The sequence below is a fragment of the Suricata suricatta genome, chromosome 9 (genome assembly GCF_006229205.1).
Source record: "Suricata suricatta isolate VVHF042 chromosome 9, meerkat_22Aug2017_6uvM2_HiC, whole genome shotgun sequence".
NCBI lineage: Eukaryota > Metazoa > Chordata > Mammalia > Carnivora > Herpestidae > Suricata > Suricata suricatta.
This window is the reverse complement of record NC_043708.1, coordinates 20,297,914-20,319,704: the sequence shown is the minus strand read 5'-3', so window position 1 is coordinate 20,319,704 and position 21,791 is coordinate 20,297,914. Positions and strand designations below refer to the sequence as shown.

Sequence of the window (21,791 nt, the reverse complement as noted above, 5' to 3'; positions counted from 1 at the left end):
TGACGCTGATGGCATCCCTACCCTATCCCTTGGCATTTCAGGGTCATTCAGTGCAGTCAGGACTGATCACTAATCTCTTCTGTGAAGGGACTGGGCACCTCAGAAGTCACAACGGAAGAACCTGCCGGCCATGCGGTTGTGTGAAGGTCCCTTCCTTTCTGCATCTGTCCCCACTCATCATCATGACTTGCACTGAAACAATGACTCACCACTAAAAAGTCCCTTTATTATTAGTAGTAATAAGTCTGCTGGGATGCAATTGAATTTTTCTGTAATTAAGGTTGCAGTTTCATCCCAGTTCTTAGGTCTTTGTTCTATTATTTCCCTGCTTTATGGCACAAACATCCCATTTCTAACTTACTTTACTGTGTCTGGTGAGACCTGCTAGATTCATCTTCGGTTTAGCAAACCTGAGGATACAAGTAGCAGGTAACTTACTTATGTAGTTCTAATTGCTTTTAAGTTTCAGATGAGCGAAAAAATACAGATACCAATTAAACAAACTTAAGGCTTCTTCAATTACTTCCCCCGCCCCCTTGCCTTTGAAATATTAGAGGCCCCTCCTGGGTGGGCTGTTCCACCTCATCACACGGATTCCATCTAGAGTCAAAACAGGGACCGTAAGCGAACAGCGCACTGTTCTCACCCCCGTGTTCTGGCAGCGAATTTCTGGGCATCGTCTAAGCTGTCTCCAAAGAACACTGTCCAAATAGTATGGAGAACAAAATAACATTTGTTTAGGTTGGAAAAATTCAAGTAAATTCTTCCCGAGGACCTAAGGGAAACAAGATGGGCTGGATGATTTCCTGACTTCTTTCCCATCTTTCCTTGCACAAGCAGGATTAGTTTCTACTTGTTTTGAAAGATTTCATTTAGAGCAAAAAAATTAATGAACTTTTTCTAAGGAAAAAAGATGACCAGCAAAGGCACGGGAGGCAGGTGGGGAAACCCAGATGTGCCGACTCTGAAACCCACAGCTGTGCTGCCAGATCTTGAAATAATTCTGGTTCCAAGAACGGAAGTTTCTGTTGTTCACATTTAAATCTTGAATCATGCAAAACATCAATGATGGCTGTATGTTCAAAGTTAAGACTCCTTATTTAGGATACTTGAACCTCATACCCTGCACTTACTTCTGAGACATTCTTTTCAACTCTGACAGGCTAATTATCAGAGTTCTCCTGAGAGGTAGGGAGAAGGCAAAGGGAAAATGCATTCACCAACAACAGAAGAAATTTATACGAATGTTCTGAAGTCACATTCTACTCACATTATAGGAGAAAAAAGCGTGTGGGGTTTTAAGTTTAATACACAATTCAGCATTAACACTAAGTTGTGTTTAAAAAAAATTAATCTAGACGCCCCCCCCCCCCCAAATGTGGACATCAGGGAGATCGAGAGTTTTGCTCAAAATGTAATACTAACAACATGTTATAAGGTTGGTAGAATTTTCAGGATTGAACCGTAAGGTTAACTTGATGACTATTCTAAGTAGTGGCAGAAATGACAGGGAAGAAAAACAGAAGGTCCGTAGCACGAGAACCTCTTTCTGAACCAGCAGATTCTAAAGCTCTTTTTTACTTGCCTAAAAATATCCAAAATGTAAAAATTTGTTTTTTTCAGTTTCTACTACAGAAATTGCTCCTACTTCTTGCATATATTCATGTATCTGCTGTCACATAGTATTGGCAAATGTCAAGCCTAGTATAACCAATGAAAATTAGTATTAGTATCATAAAGGATGTTAAAGGAACAAGGCTGTTTTCCATCCAGTTGCAGACCAAGGACCCATTTTATTAAAAAAATATTTTTTTAATGTTTTATTTATTTTTGATACAGAGAGAGACAGAGCATGAGAGGAGGAGGGGCAGAGAGAGAAGGAGACACAGAACCAGAAGCAGGCTCCAGGCTCTGAGCTGTCAGCACAGAGCCTGACGTGGGGCTTGAACCCATGAATGTGAGATCTGACCTGAGCTGAAGTTGGAGGCTTAACCGACTGAGCCACCCAGGCGCCCCCAAGGACCCATTTTAGTGATTTGTGAGACAGAGACTCTGCAGTAAATAAGCATCCTCCCCAAGCTGAATGGTCAAACCCCTGACGTTACAGCTCTGATGTCAAACTTCTCCACATTAATTACAGCCAAGGTCCGTCAAGGTCATGTGGGGAGGCTGATTGCATTGCCAGAAGCAAAATTTGAGATCCAATTTCTCACTTGCCACAGTCTGCATCATCCAGACATTTTATCCAAGGATCTGATGCCCCCAAACTGGTACATTTTAGCTCAGTTTACTGGTTGAGTTGGCTGCTGGAAAGTTAGGGCCAGATTTGTGGTCCATTTCAAACTTGCATTTTGGGTACAAAGTTCAATCCTGGTTTAATGTTTTCACTTCCTCTTTACTTAGATCACCTTAATCTATGTAATTTTTATTTTATGAGGCTCTGTAAGCTCTCAAAAACTTTCTGGGGGAAGGCAATGCATAAAACACACTTTAGTTACATTTCACTATGTACCACAGGCTGGTTCAGGTCAAAAATCTCGGAGATTTAAAAAGTGGTAATGGAGGGGCAGCTGGAGTCAGCGGAGCATGAAACTCTCGATCTCAGGGTCGTGAGTTCGAGCCCCATGATGAGCGTAGAGGTTACTTAAAAAGTGGTAATAGGGCAAAACAGGTAAAGGGGATTAAGGGGCACAAACTTCGAGTTATAAGTGAGTCATGAGGATGCACCCTACAGCACAGGCGACACGGCCAATAACACGTAGTAACTTTGTATGACGACAGACTGTAACTAGACTTATGGCGGCGATTTTATAATAAAAAAAAGGTAACATTTCTTAGCATATTCATATTGTCCCTAGGGCAAAATTCAACTTATAAAAATCTGAATTTAGGGAGTTATTTAAAGTCAGTGGAAGATGGATTCAAACCACCCAAGTCAATGTTCCCAGAAGCTTCTAAAATTCCAGAAAGGGCTATTAAAAACGGAATCCTGCAGGTTTAAAAAAAGAAAAAAAAGGTGCTGGGTCACGGCACGTCACAGCATACAGGAAGACCAGAGGTGGATTCTTTATTTCACAAGTTTCAAGATACAGTACAAAACGAATCTGTACATCTCTCTATTAACAGGATTTGTTTACACAATTATATTACACTTCACCAGCCTTTATACCGCATTTAATTAAATACAAAATAAATTTACAAAAAAGTCTACCATGGTGTTCCTTCCATTGCCAGCTTATGGTCTTTTTAAACTTCTCCTAAATATTGATAGTGGTTATACCTTGATCGAAGTGACACTATGATTTTCTTTTTTGAATCAAAGAGACTAGTGTCAGCTTGTTTGTCATTGTAAATAGGAAAGACAGTGCGAGTAAGAGGACCCCGTGCACATCGCCAAGACATCCTCCCCGGGCACACGAAATTGGGAGTTTTGCTTGTGCACACAGTCATTTTAAAATACAAATCTTTACTTGGGGGTATTTTAAGTTTTCTTGAACTACTAAGTCAAAGGAGAAGTTCAGCTGCTTTTTAATGACTGCCACACATTTAAAAATCAGGCAGTGCCTCAGTGTGGTGTTCAGAAATTTTCCACTTTCATTTATATTGGAGGACAATGACTGAGGAAAGATATTTTCAAGAAAATGGTTTTCTTTTGCTTTATTTCTTGCATTCTCCTAGTCATAAGGTGGTGCAACACGTATTAAGCTCACTTCCAGAACAAATACGAGCTGTCATCGGGGCAAAGCAGCCCATTCCGCTCTTCTTGGCAGGTGAAGGGGCTGTTGATCTGACACGGTTTTGAAGTGTGCATGTGAAATGCTAGTCCACACCTCTGTGAGGGAAGTTTTTTTTGCAGATGGAGCGAGACAGTAATACACATGCTACACACATGAAGGGCTGTGGTCTCCATTTACAGGCTTGCATGCATACTTCCAGAACACTGGTTTGAAGAACAAATACGAGCAGCAAAGAAAGGAGGGAAAAATGAAGGAAAAAAACCCATACAAAATACTTAAGTTTCCGGGAGGCAACAGCGGCTCCTTAATTAAATAAAGCATCAGATCACGGTAGAAGTTTCTACAACTTCCCAATGGAACAAAGACAGAACAGTTCAGCAGTAAAGCTTTCACAAATTAACCTTATATGCACAAGGGTGACAAATCCTCCAGAGTATTAAGATAAGCGATTCCCAAGTTAATCTCGTTTCAGTGCTAAATAATGAATTTTGGAAAAAAAAAAGGAGGGGGGGTTTACTTCTTCTGTGCCACGAATGTTGACTAAAAATAAGGTAAGCCTTACTCAGAAAACAGAAACAAAAAAATTCAACCACAGAAAGAAACAAAACAAAACAACCCCAAACACCAATGCTACTGTGTCACCAATGCTGACATAAAACAGAAGCAAAAGGATGGTCTCCAGACTCTGGAACAGTGGACTGACCACAAAGCAAACGCACAGGAGAATGCTCGCCAAGTATGACTGTCGTCACCTCTGATGGCAGGAAGACAGGATATTAGAGGGTCAGGAGACAGGCTACCATGGAGAAATGGAGCGGCACTCGATCTGCTAACTCTAAGTTCTAACATTAAAACTCCTGAATCCTGGAGTTAGTTTAATGTCACTGACATTAACTAGCTTTAGTTACTGTCGTTTTATTCAAATGGATGCCATTTGATTAGGTAAGTATTGAGCATTATTTTAGGAGAAACCCCAAACCCAGTTCCTACTTGCCTAGGTATTATGTCCCGTGAACAGAAAAGAAAAGGGGAGCAGAGTATTTTGAGGCAGTCGTGAGGACTGAAGTCACAAAGCCATATAGGAACTAAGTTATTTTAAACAGACCGTTCAAATTCCCAGTAGCAAATGATCCAAGGGTACAGCAGGAGGCGGGGGTAGGGGTGGGGGGTGGGAAAGCCAAGAAAAGGGTTGGAATATTAGTAATAAAAAGGACATGGCAAGTAGTGGTAAACTGACCGGAAGTTTGTTATTGCGTGAAGAACAAGGCTGCGCTTTCCCATCTGGCTTCCGGCAGCATGCCCTGCTTTATGAAAGATCTTCTCCAAGCACGAACCGAGGGAAGTAAAGAGAGGGATGACAATGCTGCTAACGGAGAAATCGGGTGGGTGGTAGAGGAAAGAAACAGTCATTTAGTCATCTAAGAGGGATTTTTAAATGCTTAAATAAATTACAAGAGTTCCTTCAAAAAGAAGCGCGGCGGCTACCGTGAACTATACTCAGTTTGAAGGGTGAGGAGGAGACGCAGTGGTGAAGACACCAGCACATTGTCCCAGTTGCACTCAGAGCTCCCTCTGGGTAGACAGCAAACAGGTCTCCGTATTTAAGAGCTGCCCAAAGCAACAGGATGCTTCTGAGGGTGACGTTCCCAACTCTCGGATACGCATTTAGACATAACGGTTCTCTCTGTGGCCACCTCTTCAAACTCGGAAGCAACTACGGGGGAGTAGTTTGCTTACCAGGTTTCTCATAATACTCTAAACACGTACAAAAAGCACACAACTTCACATTTACAGCCTTCGTGTTCATCACAGACTCATTAAACCTAGTTCTAAATACAATCCCAACTTCAAAACCCAAAGTCTTACAACTCTATCGGTAATAAACTCTTCAAGTTTCCTGGCAGATGAGGGGTTATGGAAAGAGTATAAAGGGTAATATAAATAGACTGAGGTCAGTAGGCATAGAAAGCCTGCTCAGATACTAATGTAGTCTCAGACTAGACATAGGCTGGTGAATACCACCATCTGATAGTAAAAAGAAATACAAATTCAGTTTAGTTTACATTTCTTCATTTGTGTGATATGTGAAATCCTCGGTTTTCTTTGTTGCTGTGTTTCACACTCTTTAACCAGACAACTCTGAGGTGTAATGGCCTTGATTCTCCCTAATGTTGACAGTGGGAGGGTGGTGAACAGGACAGCTAACAAAGTGGTTGACTTCCTACTGGAATATAAAACTGCAGAAGTAAAAATCTACCTGAACAGTATAAACAGGCTTTGGCTTTCCTCAACCACTGAGTTTAACACATCTTACATTCTCTGAGTTTTAGTTTTAGAATGGTAGTTACTGTATACCACATCTTGGCGTTCAGATTTCAAATTTAAAGAATTCAGTAGGGTGCGAACTGTTCTTTTGCAATAAAAAAATGCAAAGTAAGATAAACCCTGGGAACAAATGCTTCATCTTTCGGGAAAGTGTGTCTATCATCTTGGGACCCCACCCGGAGTTCTTTCGTGTTGTTCTAATTTCTCCCGCTTAGTCTGTCCTCTGACTTCCGGATCAAGGCTCTGTACACTCAAAACAAGCAAGCAAATTACATTGAGTAGGCGGGGCAAATTGACATGTTAGCTCGAGGAGTCAGTTCACAATGTTTTATAGGTTCCATTCCAGGGAAGTGAAGTTCACACAACACTGTTTGACAGGCCTTTCGGTCTCTGAAGCAGAGAAGTATGGTGTCAAGTGCGACAATCACCGGTCAGGAGGAACCTCCCAGCCTCCCCTTTTCAAATAACATGTTCAGTATGTATACTTGCAGGTGGGTTGGTAAAAGTTTCTCAGTTATTGCAGGTCTGAAACACTTTGAGGACTTTTTTTTTTTTTTTTTTTTTTTTACTTAAAAGGCAAGTTCTATTTTCAGACTTTCAAACATGTTAAGGTTAAACTTGCAACTAAACTGGTTTTTCTTTTTTTACAGTTATCAGTTTTTAGTGTTGATGCACAAGACCTTAAAGGTGGCTGACAGAACTTATGCACATTGAGAGAGTGACCAGAAGGACCCAGGAAAGACAGCTGGTACAGCGGACATTGGGTCTCACATGTTTCCAGAAAAAAAAAAAAAAGGAGGGGTGGGGAGTGAAGAGGGGGAAGCCACTGAGAGTTGTTATTCCATACGGCACTGAAACAAACATTCAACTCAGTTTAGGTAAGAGTTACTTATCCCTGAAAATAAAGGCATCAGATTCTAAGCAGCTTTCGGAGTTCAAGGTTTCCTTGTGCCTCTTCCAGGAGGTGGCCACTGATCCGAAGTCCCAACTCGAATGCACGTGTTCTCAGCAAACAATTTCCTTGGTTGTCACTGATCGAGGCTGGACACGGTGGCGGTTACTGCGGTGGCTGCTGCTCTGGTGGCCCCTCCTGCTGCGGCGGCACCGGCCGCGGCCCCGGGGGCCTGGGGAGAGGCATGTCCTGGTGCTGCCTCTGCCTGTAAGCGATCACTGTTCCCAACAGCAACGCGATGATGGTCATGAGGTAAAGGTCCCACTCAGGCCCCAAAAGCTGGTCCATGTCAAGCTGGGTGAACAGATCTCGAATCTTAATGAGAATAATATAAAAATCGTCACGGTCACTAAAATGTCAGAGAAGGAGCCAGGAAAAAGTCACATCCCAAATCAGAGATGAGTACAGCACTTACGAAAATAATTGGTTTGAGGAATGTTTTGCAATGCCTTAAAAAAAGGGGGCTTAAAAGCCTTCAACTGAAACTCAAAAATTAATGTGTCTCAGGGACTGAGTTATTATTTCGTGACAGTGGGTGATACAGAGTGTCTAGCTGGGTTCCTTTCCAACCACTTTTCACAGAAAAGATTTGCAAGGAATTCTGGGGACAATGGAAGGCCACGCGGGTGGGGGGGCTCACTCTCTCGGCACCTGTCACCTGTCTGTAGGGACAGCAGCCCGGCTCTCACGACACCGGGGTATTTTACTTCTTCCCTCATGTCACCGGAGACGGCAGGAGTTCAAGCGTTTAATAGTTGAATGACTAATGCTTTTCAAGCAGGATTTCACGAAATATTTCACACTTTTGAATTTGAACTTAAAAGTTCTGTTCTTAGTCCATGGTAACTTTGTTTTAGAGTCCCTTAAGAGAAGCTATTCCTGAAACTTTCTGACTGTTACTTACCTACAAGGGAAGGAAAAATGCAGTATAATCCTTTATATTTAAATAAAATTATTTTTAAAAGGTCCCCATAATATATATTTGTAGATGCAGGTGCTAAATTTTCCTGGAAAAAGATTCTAAGAAACTATTACCTGTGTTTCCTGGGATAGGACTTGTGACAGGAGATTTCTGTCCTGTCTGACTTTTTCACCATCGACACTTAGTAATTTTTTTTTGTTGTTGTTGTTGGAATATCTAAGTGGTAGGATTATGGAGCATCTTATTGCCTTCTTTATACTTCTGTATTAAATAAACAATAAAGGGCACCTGGGTGGCTCAGTTGGTCAAGCGTCCGACTTCAGCTCCGGTCATGATCTCACGTTCGTGGGTTTGAGCCCTGAGTCAGGCTCTGTGCTGACAGCTAGCTCAGAGCCTGGAGCCTGTCTTCCAATTCTGTGTCTCCCTCTATCTCCGCCCCTCCCCACTTATGCTCTGTTTCTCTCTGTCTCAATAATTAAAAAAAAACCAACAAAGGTAGGAGACACTTCGTATGGTATAATGCACACGACTAAATCCTAGACCATAATGAACAGTTTCTTAGCTTACAAACTGGGAGAGACAAGGGTCTGAAAGAGCCCCAAGAAAGAACAGCAGCAGGCCGCCACACTGTTAGTTTTCGGTTAGAGGGACAAAGGTTGTTTGCGCTAGTGGAGGCTGCACACGCCTGGCTCCCGGTCTAGCAGCTACGAACGTGCCGTTACAAGCGTAAGCAATTGGGAGGACAGAGTCCAGCTCGTCGGGTCCTCCGGAGCCCTACTCGGGGAGGACCTCCGCACACGAGACAGGGCTGCACAAAGGAACAACGACGTCAGTGTCACACAGGAGGAAAAAGCCCTGTCTGGAACCTAATGCGAAATGGCGTATCAACCTGCTCTGAAAGAATTTAATGGAAGACTGAAACATCATCCGGTTCTGGTCTGGAGTAAGTTAAAGTTACAAGGCCTTGTTTCTGCACACATTTCAGGACTCTTGGAGTTCAGTGCTTTCCAGTTAACCCATTCTGAGTACAGGTAAACAAAATGTAAAACTGGAGAACCCAGGAGCACCTACGCAGAAATACTGGTAAATAAGGTCAGCAGTTTTCAAAGGAATGGGGACCCACCTCTTGTCTAGGTTCCACCATGAGCTTATTTTAAGTAGTTCAAGGTATTTTTAGAGAACAGAGTTCGAGACATGTTTTTAACATGTTTCTCACTATTGGAGCGTCTGACGTACACCAGCCTGGGCACGTTCTCAGGTTCTCCTTCTCCCTTTTTAAGGGTCATGTCTGAGCCACCGCCAGGCGGTCACCTGAGGTAATGTTTACTGAGCTTAGTTAACTGCTGCTGCAAATCGCCAAGGGTCGATCTCAGTTTCCTCTAAACCAGAAAACACCTGCATCAGTGGACGCTGCTCAGGCACCTGGAACCACCATCAACTGCTGCCTGAAGACACACGCTCCGCGGCTGCGTTCGCCCCACAGCGGATGCGGTCTCCTGGCCCTTCACCGGTGGCAGAAGGGGAAGGGCCCGACCCCCGCAGGGCACTCCTCCCTGCTCCCCGAACTCTTTCAATACCAACTTCTGGGCCGAGCAGCTTACATCACTTATATTTTAATTAAAAGAGGCACGAACACTTACATTTGTCTCCCGGATGTACTGCAAGAAATACACCACGGCCAGTTTGCACAGTGCTAGGAAGACTGGTACCTGGGCGTCTGGGCTGGCTTCGGCTGCCATGTCATAAAAGCGTTTTGCAAGGTGAATATCCTATAATACAGGCAATAAGCCAAAATTTGTCTCTTGGTAAAATAAGTAAAACAACATTATTTAGTTCATGTATTCATATTATATCAGTGTACACTCTCAGAGCCTTGATTTTACCTTTCAAGTTTTCACTTAAAAATTTCTCTTACCTACAGGATAAACCCCACCTGTAATGGGGTGATATTTTTTAATCAGCTAACAGCTTGATTTTGAAAAATCTAACCGAAAATGCCAAGACTTCACTGCTGCTCCTGTCCGACACCCCACTTGCTGTGCAGCTATCCTATGCATCACACATACTCCCAAGAATCCCAGAGGGCGACGTGTAAGCCTCACGTTCTAGGTTAAGTAAGTTTCTTTCTTAAAACTTTAGGGTAAGCAATTCCCAGTTTCTATTTGGAGCAGTGATCCTCAAACTGGGAGCATGCTCATGATGTTTTCAAAGGGTATTTGCATGGATAGTGTTAAGGGACCCACATACTGGGCTTCCCTGCCTTAGACCAAGGGTGAAACGAGTCATTATGAATCCGGGCCCACACTGGAGTGCTCTGCTTTCAGACGAATGTAGAATGGCAGGGAGAGACGTGGTGAAATCTGCATTTAACAACCTCACTTTCCCCGTGCCCAGACTACTGTCAAAGAGTTACCAGACTCCAGGGCAAGCAAGAATTCCACGAGACATGAAAAAGAAAAGGCTAAACATTAAAAAGGACTTTCCCAAATAGTTCAGTATAAGCAGTTACTGTCAGCTCTCCCCTATACTGTCCCTAGGGGGTGTCGTTAGCGAAGAAGAAAGGGCACCTTCCAACAGCAGTATTGGGAGAGTCAGTGTCTGATTTTTTAAAAAAATGTAACAAGTGTTTTTTGGACTGCCACATTCTCCAAGATCATGAGTCAAACTTTATGTGATAAGATAGACTTCTGTGTGGATGATTCAAAGAGTTAACCAAATCTTATTAATCACGTCCTGAATTATTTATTCTGTATAACACCAATCATGTAATCCTTAATATTTTCTAGCTGTACTACATGCTGGACTAATTAGCTTTTAGTAGTGTGTATGTTCCGTTCTTTTGGAAATTGGAAAAAAATAAGAAAAGGTGATCATGTCTTATGAAAACCAAAGGAATCATTCTTTTTGCTCATGATTACTCCTAAAAGCTGCATCCCACTGTTCTGTCCTCCCCACTCTTATCAAAGGAATTCTATGCTCTTTATCATAGTCTTTATTCACAAGAATTTACATAAGCTACACATAACATTACATTGCAAATTAAATTATGAGAATGCACACTGATTCATTTTCTTGGTTTCTAATCTATTGTAAAAGCAGACTGTCAGAGTTCTATCACTTTAATTTTGATTGCTTTCAGTAAATTATTATGAACTGTATCCCAAAAAGCCCACAACTTATGTGCAATCTTTATATTAGTCATCAGACACACATTAATTTTATTTGAATTAAAAAAATGAAGTCAGACCTGCTGATGGAAGCAAAGCCTGATCTAGCTGAGTGTCTGATGTAAAGAGAGGCTCTGGGGACCTGAATGACATGGCTGAGATCGTCCACAAACTGAATGTACTCCATCTGCAGTTCCAGAGTCTTGATAAAACTATATTCAAGTATCTCATATTAACATAAATGTAAAATATGAAAATTTACATATTGGGATTAAAATAAAATATTCAAATGTGGTAAAATAAAAGGCACTTTCACAGAAAACAGTGCATTAGCAAAATGAAAATGAGTAACTTGCCCTTCAGCACTTTAGGTCATCAAAGTGTCTCTAAGTGATGAAGTGAGGAATATATTTAGTTATTTGATAAACCTGACTAAAGCCTTTCAGCATTCTACCAAGAAACAGAACATGAATGACTCCAGTGACCAGGGAATAAACAAACATACACTTTGCAGGTCTCTAGTTTCCAACTCTTTGCTTTCGACAAGATTGAAGGGAGTTCTAACCAAGCTGTCAGTGACAGTTCACTGAAAATAATTTAATGACAGATCGCTCTGACCTTTGGTATGTTACAGACTAAGTGTGTCCACCCCCCCCAAATTTCTATGTGCAGACTCTACTCTCCCTCATGTGATGTCTGGGATTAGGAAGTGAGGTCTTCGAGAGGTTATTAGGATTAGATAAGGATAAAGGGGTAGAGCTTTCGTGAATGGGATTAGCATCCTTAAAAGAATCCCTAAGTACTTGCTGCTTCTCCCCTGCTCTTTGCTCAGATGAGGACGAAAGCCAGAAGACAGTGGTCTCTGACCAGGAAGCAGGGTCTCCTCGCCAGACACCAAACCTGCTGCCAACTGAACTTCAACTTCTTAGCCTCCGGAACGGTGAGGAATTCTAGGACTTAAGCCACCCTGTCCATGGTACCCCGTGTAGCAGCCTGAAGGCAAAGCAGCATGCAACTCTAAAGCAGTTTAAAGAACCATGTGACGTTGGTACAATAAAATTCTCCCCAATTCCCATTGCTGGTTTATGTGAACAAGGCTCCAGCCTTACATTTATAAAAATGAGGGGCACCTGGGGGGCTCAGTTGGTTAAGTGTCCAACTCTTGAGATGGAGCCCTGTGTTGGGCTTCGTGCTGATGGCATGTAGCCTGCTTGGGGTTCTCTCTCTCCCCCTCTCTCTGCCCCTACCCTATTCAGTTTCTCACACTCTCAAAATAAATTTAAAAAAAAAAAAAAAGGAGATTAATGCTAAGTGAACTGATCGTTTAACTTTTACAACATGCTCCACTCATGTCATTAAAAAATGCATTTTCAATAATTATCACAGAAAGTAAAATTTAGTGAAATTCATAGCTTTATGTTGATTTGTTCAATACTGTATTAATAAATAACCAACTGTGACTACTATATCATGAATTTTCATTAACACTTAGAGCCTATAATCATAGGAAATAAAATTCAAAATTTGAATTTATACGCTTTGTTTCAGGTAAGTATGATTGAGTGATCAATAAAATATCTAAAAATTAAAAACATTACATTTGTATGCAAATCTATGAAAATAATGACCTGAAAATACAAATTCAGGAAGAAAAGCAAAAGATACAACTTTAATTTAATCAATTTGCTGTATATTTAAAAAAATTAATAAGGCTATCAAAATTTTGGTGTTTAGAGTAATAGTCATTTTATTAAAAAAAAAAGCACTGACGCTCAAAATAGCTAGAACTTAGACCCCTTGAAGCTTATGTTGAAAACGTTTAAATGTTAGAGTAGAAATGTGCAGGAGAGGGGTGCCTGGGCGGTTCCGTCGGTTGCGTGTCCTACTCTTGATTTCGGTTCAGATCATGATCCCAGGGTCATGGGAACGAGCCCTGCACTGGCCTCCACAGTGAGTGTGGAGCCGCCTGGGATTTTTTCTTTCGCTCCCTCTGCCCCCTTACCCCTGCTGAAGCTCACCGTAATTAAAAAGAAAAAGAAAAAAATATATAAATAAAAATGTGCAGGACAAAACAGTTTTTCAAAATTCTCTTAAGGGCATACAGGCAAAACCTTAAACCATGCACCTAAAGAATGTCTGACTCCACCAGGAAGGCATAAGAGTCAGAAATAAGTTTATCAGTAGCAAACATCTTACTTCATTTCAAAATACTTTAGAAAGAACAGAATTTGGTCGAAGATGGGCAGACAGTTCCTCAAAGAGTGACCTACAGAGGCAGTGCCACGTTTCCATTTCAACGACTCTGTTTCTAGCTCACTCACTATCGTAAATACAGCCGGGGCGCGCGACCGCGGCACGTGCGTGTCCGACAACGGCAGAGACGGCAGGGTGGGCTCCTGAAATACTACGAAACTGCCCCACAACTTAGCACCTGAAAGCGGAGCACACGCCAAAGGAAACCTGTTTTCTAGAGCGAGAAATGCAGACGCCTCCCCCAAAGCACAATCACGTCACTCAGGCCTCCGTGCGGAAGCCAGGCCCACCTGTTTAATGCCCAGCCCCTTCTCGTGCATGTACCCCAGGTTAAACATGGCCTGCGCGCTGTGCTGCTGCTCGGACGCCAGGCGGTAGTGAATGAACGCGGTCTCGTAGTCCACGTCGGTGCCAAACCCGTAGAAGTGGTAGTCTCCGAGCTTAATTCTAGCCACCGTGTAGCCTTAAACGGAAATTAAATCAAAACTCCTAGTAAACAGGTGTTTAAAACAGACCAAATTGTTATTTCTCCTCCTGTTAACATGCTTACATAGAACAGAATTTTAAGTTGTAATATGTAAACTTGATAAAAAAAAAATCCTTCAGCCAAGCTATAAATTCAATAAAGACTGAAACTAGAGGTGTTGCTCTTCTGAGGGTTTTCCAACAGAGAGGTCAACAAGGTTGGCGATGCTCCCCATAGAGGCAGAGGTCCAGCGTGGTGGGTGGTGCTCCCGGGTCATAACGGTGCTCTCTAAAGGAACACGTTCTAGTCTATCGTGGCACTTACATTTTCTTCTCTTTTTTATAAATTTAAATTCTAGTTAGTTAACAAACAGTGCAATATTGGTTTCGGGAGTAGAATTCAGTGATTCATCATACGCAGCACCCCACGTTCATCATAACAAGTGCCCTCCTTAATGCCCATCCCCACCACACCCGCCTCCATCAACCCTCGGTTTATTCTTTAGCACTAAGAGTCTCTTGTGGTTTGTTTCCTTCTCTTCTCTTCGTCCCCACTTCCCATAAATTCTGTTTTGTTTCTTAAATTCCACACCTGCGTGAAATCATATGGTATTTGTCTTTCTCTGATTGACTTATTTTGCTTAGCTTAATACGTTATAGCTCCATCTACATCACTGCAAATGGCAAGACTTCATTTTTTTTTTTGATGGCAGAGTAATATTCTGCCATTTACATTTTCACGTAGTTCAACTGGACCACTGTTTAGGTTTGAAGAAGGGACAGCCAGGCACTGTTGAGAGGAATATGTGTGAGAAGAAAATAGTCAAACTAAAAAAGGTGGGGAAAGGTTAGAATCTTTTTTGGTTTTAGACTAACATTTTATTATACATTCCATGCAGTTCTCATTTTATGCAATATAACTGGCTTCAAGCTAAAAATCAAAGCATAAACCATAACATGACATAAATGACCAATCATAATTTAGAAACCCTGCGACTAGAACTTCCGTTTTAAGAATAGATAAATCATGATGCAACTGAAGCAACAGTATGTTGATGAATGACATTATTTAATTTCTGTGGGAGATTCAAAAACAAAACCAAAGCAGTCCGGGAAGGCCCCCGGGTGCGGCGCTTAGCCTAGAGCGGGCCGGCTACTCACCCTGGGAGGCAGCCCTGTTCCAGTGCAGCAGAGCTCTGGGGTAAGTTTCATTCTCGCCTACGATGGTTGCTTCTCCTACAGGGAAGATGAAATAAATACACCTCAGACAATTAAGGAAAAGCGCTAGACTTTTAGGCCTCATTTACACGCTAGGGTGGATACACGGAGCAAAACTGGCATATAACAAGTCTTCAATGACAGAAGTATTGTACTGAAATTAAACAAGCGTTAGAAGGAAACACTGAGGTCAAAGGAATCACGGCACGCAGGACACTACTTTCTGCGACGTGTTCCATCCACAGAACTACTACGGAGAGTAATTACAGAGTCACTTCCAGGGATCTACACACCACTGGAAAAACGAGGTTCTTCTACCTGGTGTAGTTTACTGGAAGCAGTTAATTTTGTGACAAACGGCAAGTTGATTTCTACCGTCAACTCTAAGTACAAAACTGACTTGGATGGCTTAGGGAGCCGGGGTAAAGTACTCAAGCAGGTGTGTAGTTAAGGCTTATATACAATGGTAAAGAAGTGTCTTTGTGGCTCTTCTCTCTAAAACAAAAAATGAGCTACCGGAGTGAGCCTTCGTATTGTAAGCCCAGGGCGGGACGAAAGGGAACCTTACTCTGGTCGAGGATGAAGGCGGCATTGCTCTGCGCCACTTCGTAGCCCTGCTCGGCCAGCAGCAGGTACTGGATCACCGCGGCGTTGTAGTCGCCGTCTTTATAGCTGGTGTAGGCCGTCATTAGCCTCTCGGACCAACGGCCTCGTTCACACACATTCTTAAACAACTGTGAGAACAGGAAAAAAAAACCCCAGGAACAAAATAAGGAACGTATGCCAGAATATCACTGTTGCATTTGGACTACAAGTGATTAATAAGCTACCTCTTTGAGTCTCTGGTAACTTTATTAAATGTACATAAAAGTCTGCGATATTTATTGAAGCTTTCAGTTAGTCTTTAGAGCAGGTTTATAAAAGTAACAGTAAACAATTACATACCATTAGCCCCGCCAGGCACTGTTCCTGCGCTCCATTTACAGTGTGCACAGAAACTCCCTAACAGCCCCCGTGAGGTTCATGGGGGACACTTTATGAAGTAAGTCCTAACAATAGCCCCATTTTACAACCAAGGAAACTGAAGCACAGAGAGGTTTAGACACTGTGCTAAGCATGTATCAAATGTCACTCTGCGGTGTCAGTTATGAGAGCACCAAAGAGAAGAGTTCCACTTGGGAGACATCAGTACTGCCCTTCGCCACATTCGTTCACCACAGACTTCCTGGTGCTGTCACCGATTCTGTCTAGGTGCTAGAGACTCAGACACCAGCACCTGTCCTTGCAAACATGAGGACGCAAATGAAACAAAGGAGCGTGAGGGTGACACGCAGGCCCTCAGCGTCTTCCCTCCGTGCATCCAAGCTACGAGGTCGAATTTCCTTCTCCTCTAGAAGACATCACGCAGAGAAAACGAGCGGCTCTCCTGCCGGGAGGTTCCTGAGCACACGCTGCCTGAGCCTGCCTTACCTCCACCGCGGTGTGGCACGACCGCATCACGCCCGTGCCGCTGGCGTGCATCTGGGCTAGGTTGTAGAAAGCCAAGATGTGGCCTCCCTGAGAAGCTAGATTAAAATACTTCAAGGCCTGCTTATAATCCCTCTTGACGCCAATGCCATCTGTAAGGAAAATCACATGAAAGGTCAGAAATAGTCTTAAATAAGAAATAACTGAAGCACCAGAGCAGCCTTACATAACGAGTAAAATCAAGTGAAAGAATTCTTACTTAGGAAGGATGTGAACCTTAACAATACAGACTTGTATATTAATGCAGGTTCACCTCATTTACAGTGAGAAACAAGACGCAGAGTATCGAACTGGTAAAACATTAATCAGCCCGAATACGACGGCTCTCATCTCCACATCTCAGCGGCATCTAATGGAAAATAGGCAATTCAGATGTTGTGGATGCAGCCTTTAATTCCCACGTTACTTACTGTAATACATAGAGCCGAGCTGCAGCTGCCCGTCCACCCAGCCTTGCTCAGCAGCTTTCTGGAAATACTTTAGTGCCAGATCGTAATTCTGTAGGAAAAGAGGTCACATGATCACATGATGTCAAAGCTCAAAAGGCTGATATACTTAGCAGTTAGCAGATTCATTAATTAAAGAGAGCTAACAAAACACATACTGGATATTCTCAAAGAGCCATTAAAAAGACTACTTTCTAAGTTTTCATAATATACAGATGGTAGTCTACTTTAAGTCACAGAGGGACTAATATATTTAAGATTGTGAAGAAAACAAGTAAGAGTTTTTGTGAAACAATTTGTATGTTCACCCTCAGGAAGCAGACACATCACTAGTGGAACACAAGACCAGGACTTAAGAAGCAGTCCTATCTTTCCTATTAATCAACAAACCTTTTTTAAAACCTCAATTTTTATAATTTCCTTAAAAAAGGAAAACTATTCCCTTTATCGGTTCTTCCCTGTGTAGCTCATCAAGCACTACATGACTGTTAGATTTCAAATACCCTACGTATTCACAGAGAAAAATTAAAATAAAGATCACTACTGAATTTTAGTGTCCTAAGATGACTAAAAGGAATCAAAATGAGACTATGATACTGTCTTTGGTGCTAGGGAACACCTACAGATTAGAATCCTAAACCTAATGCTTAAGTTTCAGGCCAAATTAAAAACATATTACTTGGAGAGTTCATAAAGAGAAGAGGACACCAGTGAGAATCTAGGGGCAACCATGAGGAAGTAGCAGAGAAGAATGAAAAGCCATGGCCTAGGAAAAGCAAGAGAACTTGCAGAATTCTAGGGAAGAAAGAGTTCAAGTGATGTAGACCAAAAAGTCAACAGGAGTTGACTGTTAGGAGGTTACTGGTGATCTGTATAGAGTAGTTATGTGAGGCAAAAGCCTGACTGTTAAGAGCTAATGAGGGTAGCCACTAACACAGTTCATATTTTGGAGAAACCTGGCTTTGCAGTGAAGGCCTGGGGAGAAGAGGGATAGTAGATAGAAGGACAACGAATAGAACAGAAAGCTTTCTCCTAAATGGGATGGACAGGCAATTTTTAGTCTCAAGTAAAGAAGTAGAGAGGGAGAAGAAGCTGAAGTCTTGGAGAGCAGAGAGCATAGACAGAAGAATGAGAAACAGCTTCACGCCTTTAGAAAAGGTGCCAGAGACAGAGTCATTCAAAGAAGACAGTTAGTTAGTTACTTACATGGAGGGTACAGGGAGAAGGGTGGTAGGGAGCCAAACTCAGAGAACAGGAAAAGGTTCAGCACTGCTTTATAAAAAGGATTTCACCCAGGCTGGAACCTAGTTATACTTCCCTAACTCACCAGCTGACTGCTTGTTTAAGGCAGAATGTTAGACTGAAAACTTACAACTTGAACTCCTCTCCCGTAGAGGTAAGCCATTCCGAGTCCGCTCTGCCCCACCGGGTTGCCCTGGAAACCAGAGACAAAAAAGTGAATAGATTAAAAACAAACAGAGAAAACAGGTGAGAATAAATGACTGCAAAAGAAATCATTTATAAGCATATTCAAAAAATGTCTCTGCGTTTTCAACTTAAAATTCTCCTTTTCATTAGACTAAATGTAACACTGACTTTAGAGATTTGGGGGTCCAATAATTTGCTGAAAAAGAGAAAATAGTAAATTTATCTAGAATTAATTTTTGGTGACTTATGACCATCTGTTCCATGAGTTTATGACAGAAAACAAGATTAATGTATTTCTTTTTTTTTTTTTTTTTAATTAAAAGTAGGTCACTATTTTTGGTAGTTTTTCACTGGTAACTACCCTTCCCAGTAAAGAAGGGTCATGTCAACAGCCATGTAAAGCAGCAACACTGGGGATTGGGTGGCAAAGACACACTAAAGATGACTGGACTCTCACAAAACAAAGAAAATCATTGTTTTGAGACCTGAAAGAGAAAAATCTAAACTAAAAATTCAACCTAAACTAATAGGGACAGAGGCATCTGTTGAAAAGTGTCACAGCACTCCTTTGGGAAATACTCAACTGACATTTAGAACTAAGTAGCATGTAGTAGGCAAGGAGAGAAGTGACACACTGGAGGCAAATGGGGCTTAAAAATTCATCTGTAGTTTTCTCTGGGCCAAAGCAAGCCCAAAATATGTATTTATGATTAAAGTACTTAGTTGCGTAAGTTTTGAACCTCAAGTTGCAATATAGATAGGGTAAATTATATGACTTTCAATTGCATTACTAAAATCAGTTTTTCCCTGATCAGGAAGCTTCTCAATGAAATGGAAACAGAGGCTTAATATTCAATAATGTGGTCCTCACCACCACTTCCCCCCCCAATAAATTGCTTTTTTTTTTAATACAATTTATTTTTTTAACATATGCAATTATTTTCCGTCATTTACAATACAGTAGTTTTAAATTGCTTTTTATTGGGAAGGTTTTTTCTAGCCAATCCATTCACACAAATCACCATTTACACAGGTGCTTTCAATAATCTGAGGCATGAGTGGCTTATGACTAATCCTTCAGTATAATAAACTTTTTAAAATAATAACACGGCACACATTTCAGTACACTGAGTCAGGAGATCTTACCATGTCAGCAGCTTTCTTAAAGTAGTGAAGAGCTGTCTCGTTACTCTGGGGGACAATATCGCTGCCCTCTGAATACATCTACAAAACAAAGCCTAATTTTATTCAGAGTTACAACCCTCTCTCCTAGAACGTATTTCTAGCTCCTCTCATTCTGGTTTTTGTAAGGGACCATGAAATCTTTCAACAAACTTTAAAATTCCCCACACGATATTTTAGAATTAAAAAACTCAAGATGAATCTTTTCTTTCATTCTCTCCCAAGGCAGTCAAATGGTTGATAAAATTGCCTGGGTCAGTGATTCATGAGACAGAGGAGTGCTGTTAGCAGCAGCCGCTTCCGTTTCTCTCACACCACTATTTTCCCCGGGGTGAGATAAAGGGTGGGTCTTAAGTTCAGGAAAAGAATTAAGAGGTTATTTTACAAGGTTTCAAACACCGAATGATCAGAGTACCGGGTATGGAACATGATGAAAGCGACAAGAGAAAGAAGAACAGAAGATTAAGCCTTAAACAACATTCTGTGGGCAACACCAATTTCTCAGCTATAATGGACGGGATGTCTAAGTGCACACTGCTCAGGCCCCGGATGACTTGTTGCAATTACGTGGCAAACACTGCCGAGATTTTTCTATTTGCAAGAACCTCTGTGACGTATTTATTCTATCTGAGCATCCTAACCTTAGGATTGGGTGATAGATGAAAGTACCCATGGGTTTGTACTGTATTTGTTTTCAAAATAATGAAAAAGGAAGTTTTGAGATTGTGCCACATCCTCCCATATCATTAGGTCTCTAGACTTCGGTGGCCCCTTGCTTGGGAAAATAACCGTGCTGGGAGGGAGGTGTCGGCTCTCACGCTGAAGATAAGCAAAAGGTCTGCAGACAAATTCCGACAAACTCTAGGTGCCTCTGTTCGGCATAGAAGAAACCAGGCAATTATGACAGATTGAGCCAAAAACCACACAGCATAAAGAATAAATTCCTCATTATTGCGTAGCTATTGACCCACAGAAAGCTAGAGCTCAGTGACAGCTTATTTCACAAGAGAATTCACATACTGATGAGGGAATGCTGTGTCCCAGACGTTACCTAAGAAAACCCGTCAAAACAGCACTTACTTTGCCACAAGACACAAGATCCTCTTACTGGAAACTTCACTTCCACTTTATTTTTGGTACAGTGTGGATCCTAACCACAACATGTGCTTATTATGCAGACACCTCTTGCTGTGACATAATACGCTCACAGGACGTACAGTACCTTTCCCAAGAAGGCCATCGCATGCGAATTGCCAGCATTGGCTGCTAAATTGAAGTAGTCAAATGCTCTCTGTGAGAAAAGAATTTATTAAGATGATTAGTTTTCATACAGTCTATCTGCTTTTGGCTTTTAACCAAAATAATTATTTCAGGAACATTTGAAAAATTGTGTCATACTGCAGTTACCTCAGGTTAAGTAAATAGTAGCATGACATCTCTTGGCTGCTTATGGTACTCGCCCCCCTCGAATCTCATATCCAATCCATCACTGAGTCCTGTAACTTTCACCACCAAATTCCTCTTGAATCCACCTTAATTACCACCATTCTAGGCTAAGATACACTATCTGGCCCTTGAACTTCTGGACCACTCCCTTGATCTCCCAGCTTTCATTCCTGGGTCACCCAAAGCAGCAGTTCAAACAACTCAACGTGCTGGTCCTTACCGCCCCTTGAAGGTTTGCAGGGAACACGGTGATCAGACATTGCTGATCTCAGTAGTGCTTCAGCTCGCTCTCTGCACTCTGGTCCTTCCTGCCTCAGGACCTGTGTGCATACTGCTCTTTTTGGCCTGGACTGATCTTACCTCCAGGTTCAACTTAAATGTCATTCATTTCTCCTCAGAGACAACTGCCATCTCCCACTTATGAACCTGTTACTGGACCCTCTCATTCCCCTTGGTAACAACAATCACTATTACATATTTGTTAGCATGACCATTTAAAAAACATTTAATGTTCTAGTTCTATTAAACTTGAAGCTCTGTAAGGGCAAAAACACCAAAGCTCTCTTGGCTAGCACTGCATCCTGAATGCCCAGCAGTGAATAGGCACTTAGCAGGTATTCAAGTATTTGTTGAGTTAATGCAGTTATGTACTGGGAAGTCAACTTATTTCTTCTGTGAGGCTGGTGAAAAAACTGATCACCGTGTGGATGTTTCACAGATCGC

At 41.9% G+C, this 21,791-nt stretch overlaps 1 protein-coding gene across 3 annotated transcripts in view; it reads right to left on the bottom strand.

Moving 5' to 3' along the window:
* Positions 1 to 3,042: 3,042 nt before the first annotated feature.
* SEL1L (SEL1L adaptor subunit of ERAD E3 ubiquitin ligase) overlaps positions 3,043 to 21,791 on the bottom strand; it is a 53,250-nt gene continuing 34,501 nt past the window's right edge. For all 3 annotated transcript variants that reach the window (XM_029950504.1, XM_029950505.1, XM_029950506.1), the window contains 10 exons: positions 20,845 to 20,913; positions 19,587 to 19,664; positions 18,385 to 18,447; positions 16,977 to 17,064; positions 16,510 to 16,658; positions 15,608 to 15,773; positions 14,983 to 15,057; positions 13,647 to 13,819; positions 9,577 to 9,705; positions 3,043 to 7,329 (listed from right to left, as the gene is read on the bottom strand). In XM_029950504.1, the coding sequence (XP_029806364.1) occupies positions 7,120 to 7,329; positions 9,577 to 9,705; positions 13,647 to 13,819; positions 14,983 to 15,057; positions 15,608 to 15,773; positions 16,510 to 16,658; positions 16,977 to 17,064; positions 18,385 to 18,447; positions 19,587 to 19,664; positions 20,845 to 20,913 (1,200 nt within the window). In that variant the 3' untranslated portion in view covers positions 3,043 to 7,119. The remainder of the gene's footprint in view (positions 7,330 to 9,576; positions 9,706 to 13,646; positions 13,820 to 14,982; positions 15,058 to 15,607; positions 15,774 to 16,509; positions 16,659 to 16,976; positions 17,065 to 18,384; positions 18,448 to 19,586; positions 19,665 to 20,844; positions 20,914 to 21,791) is intronic.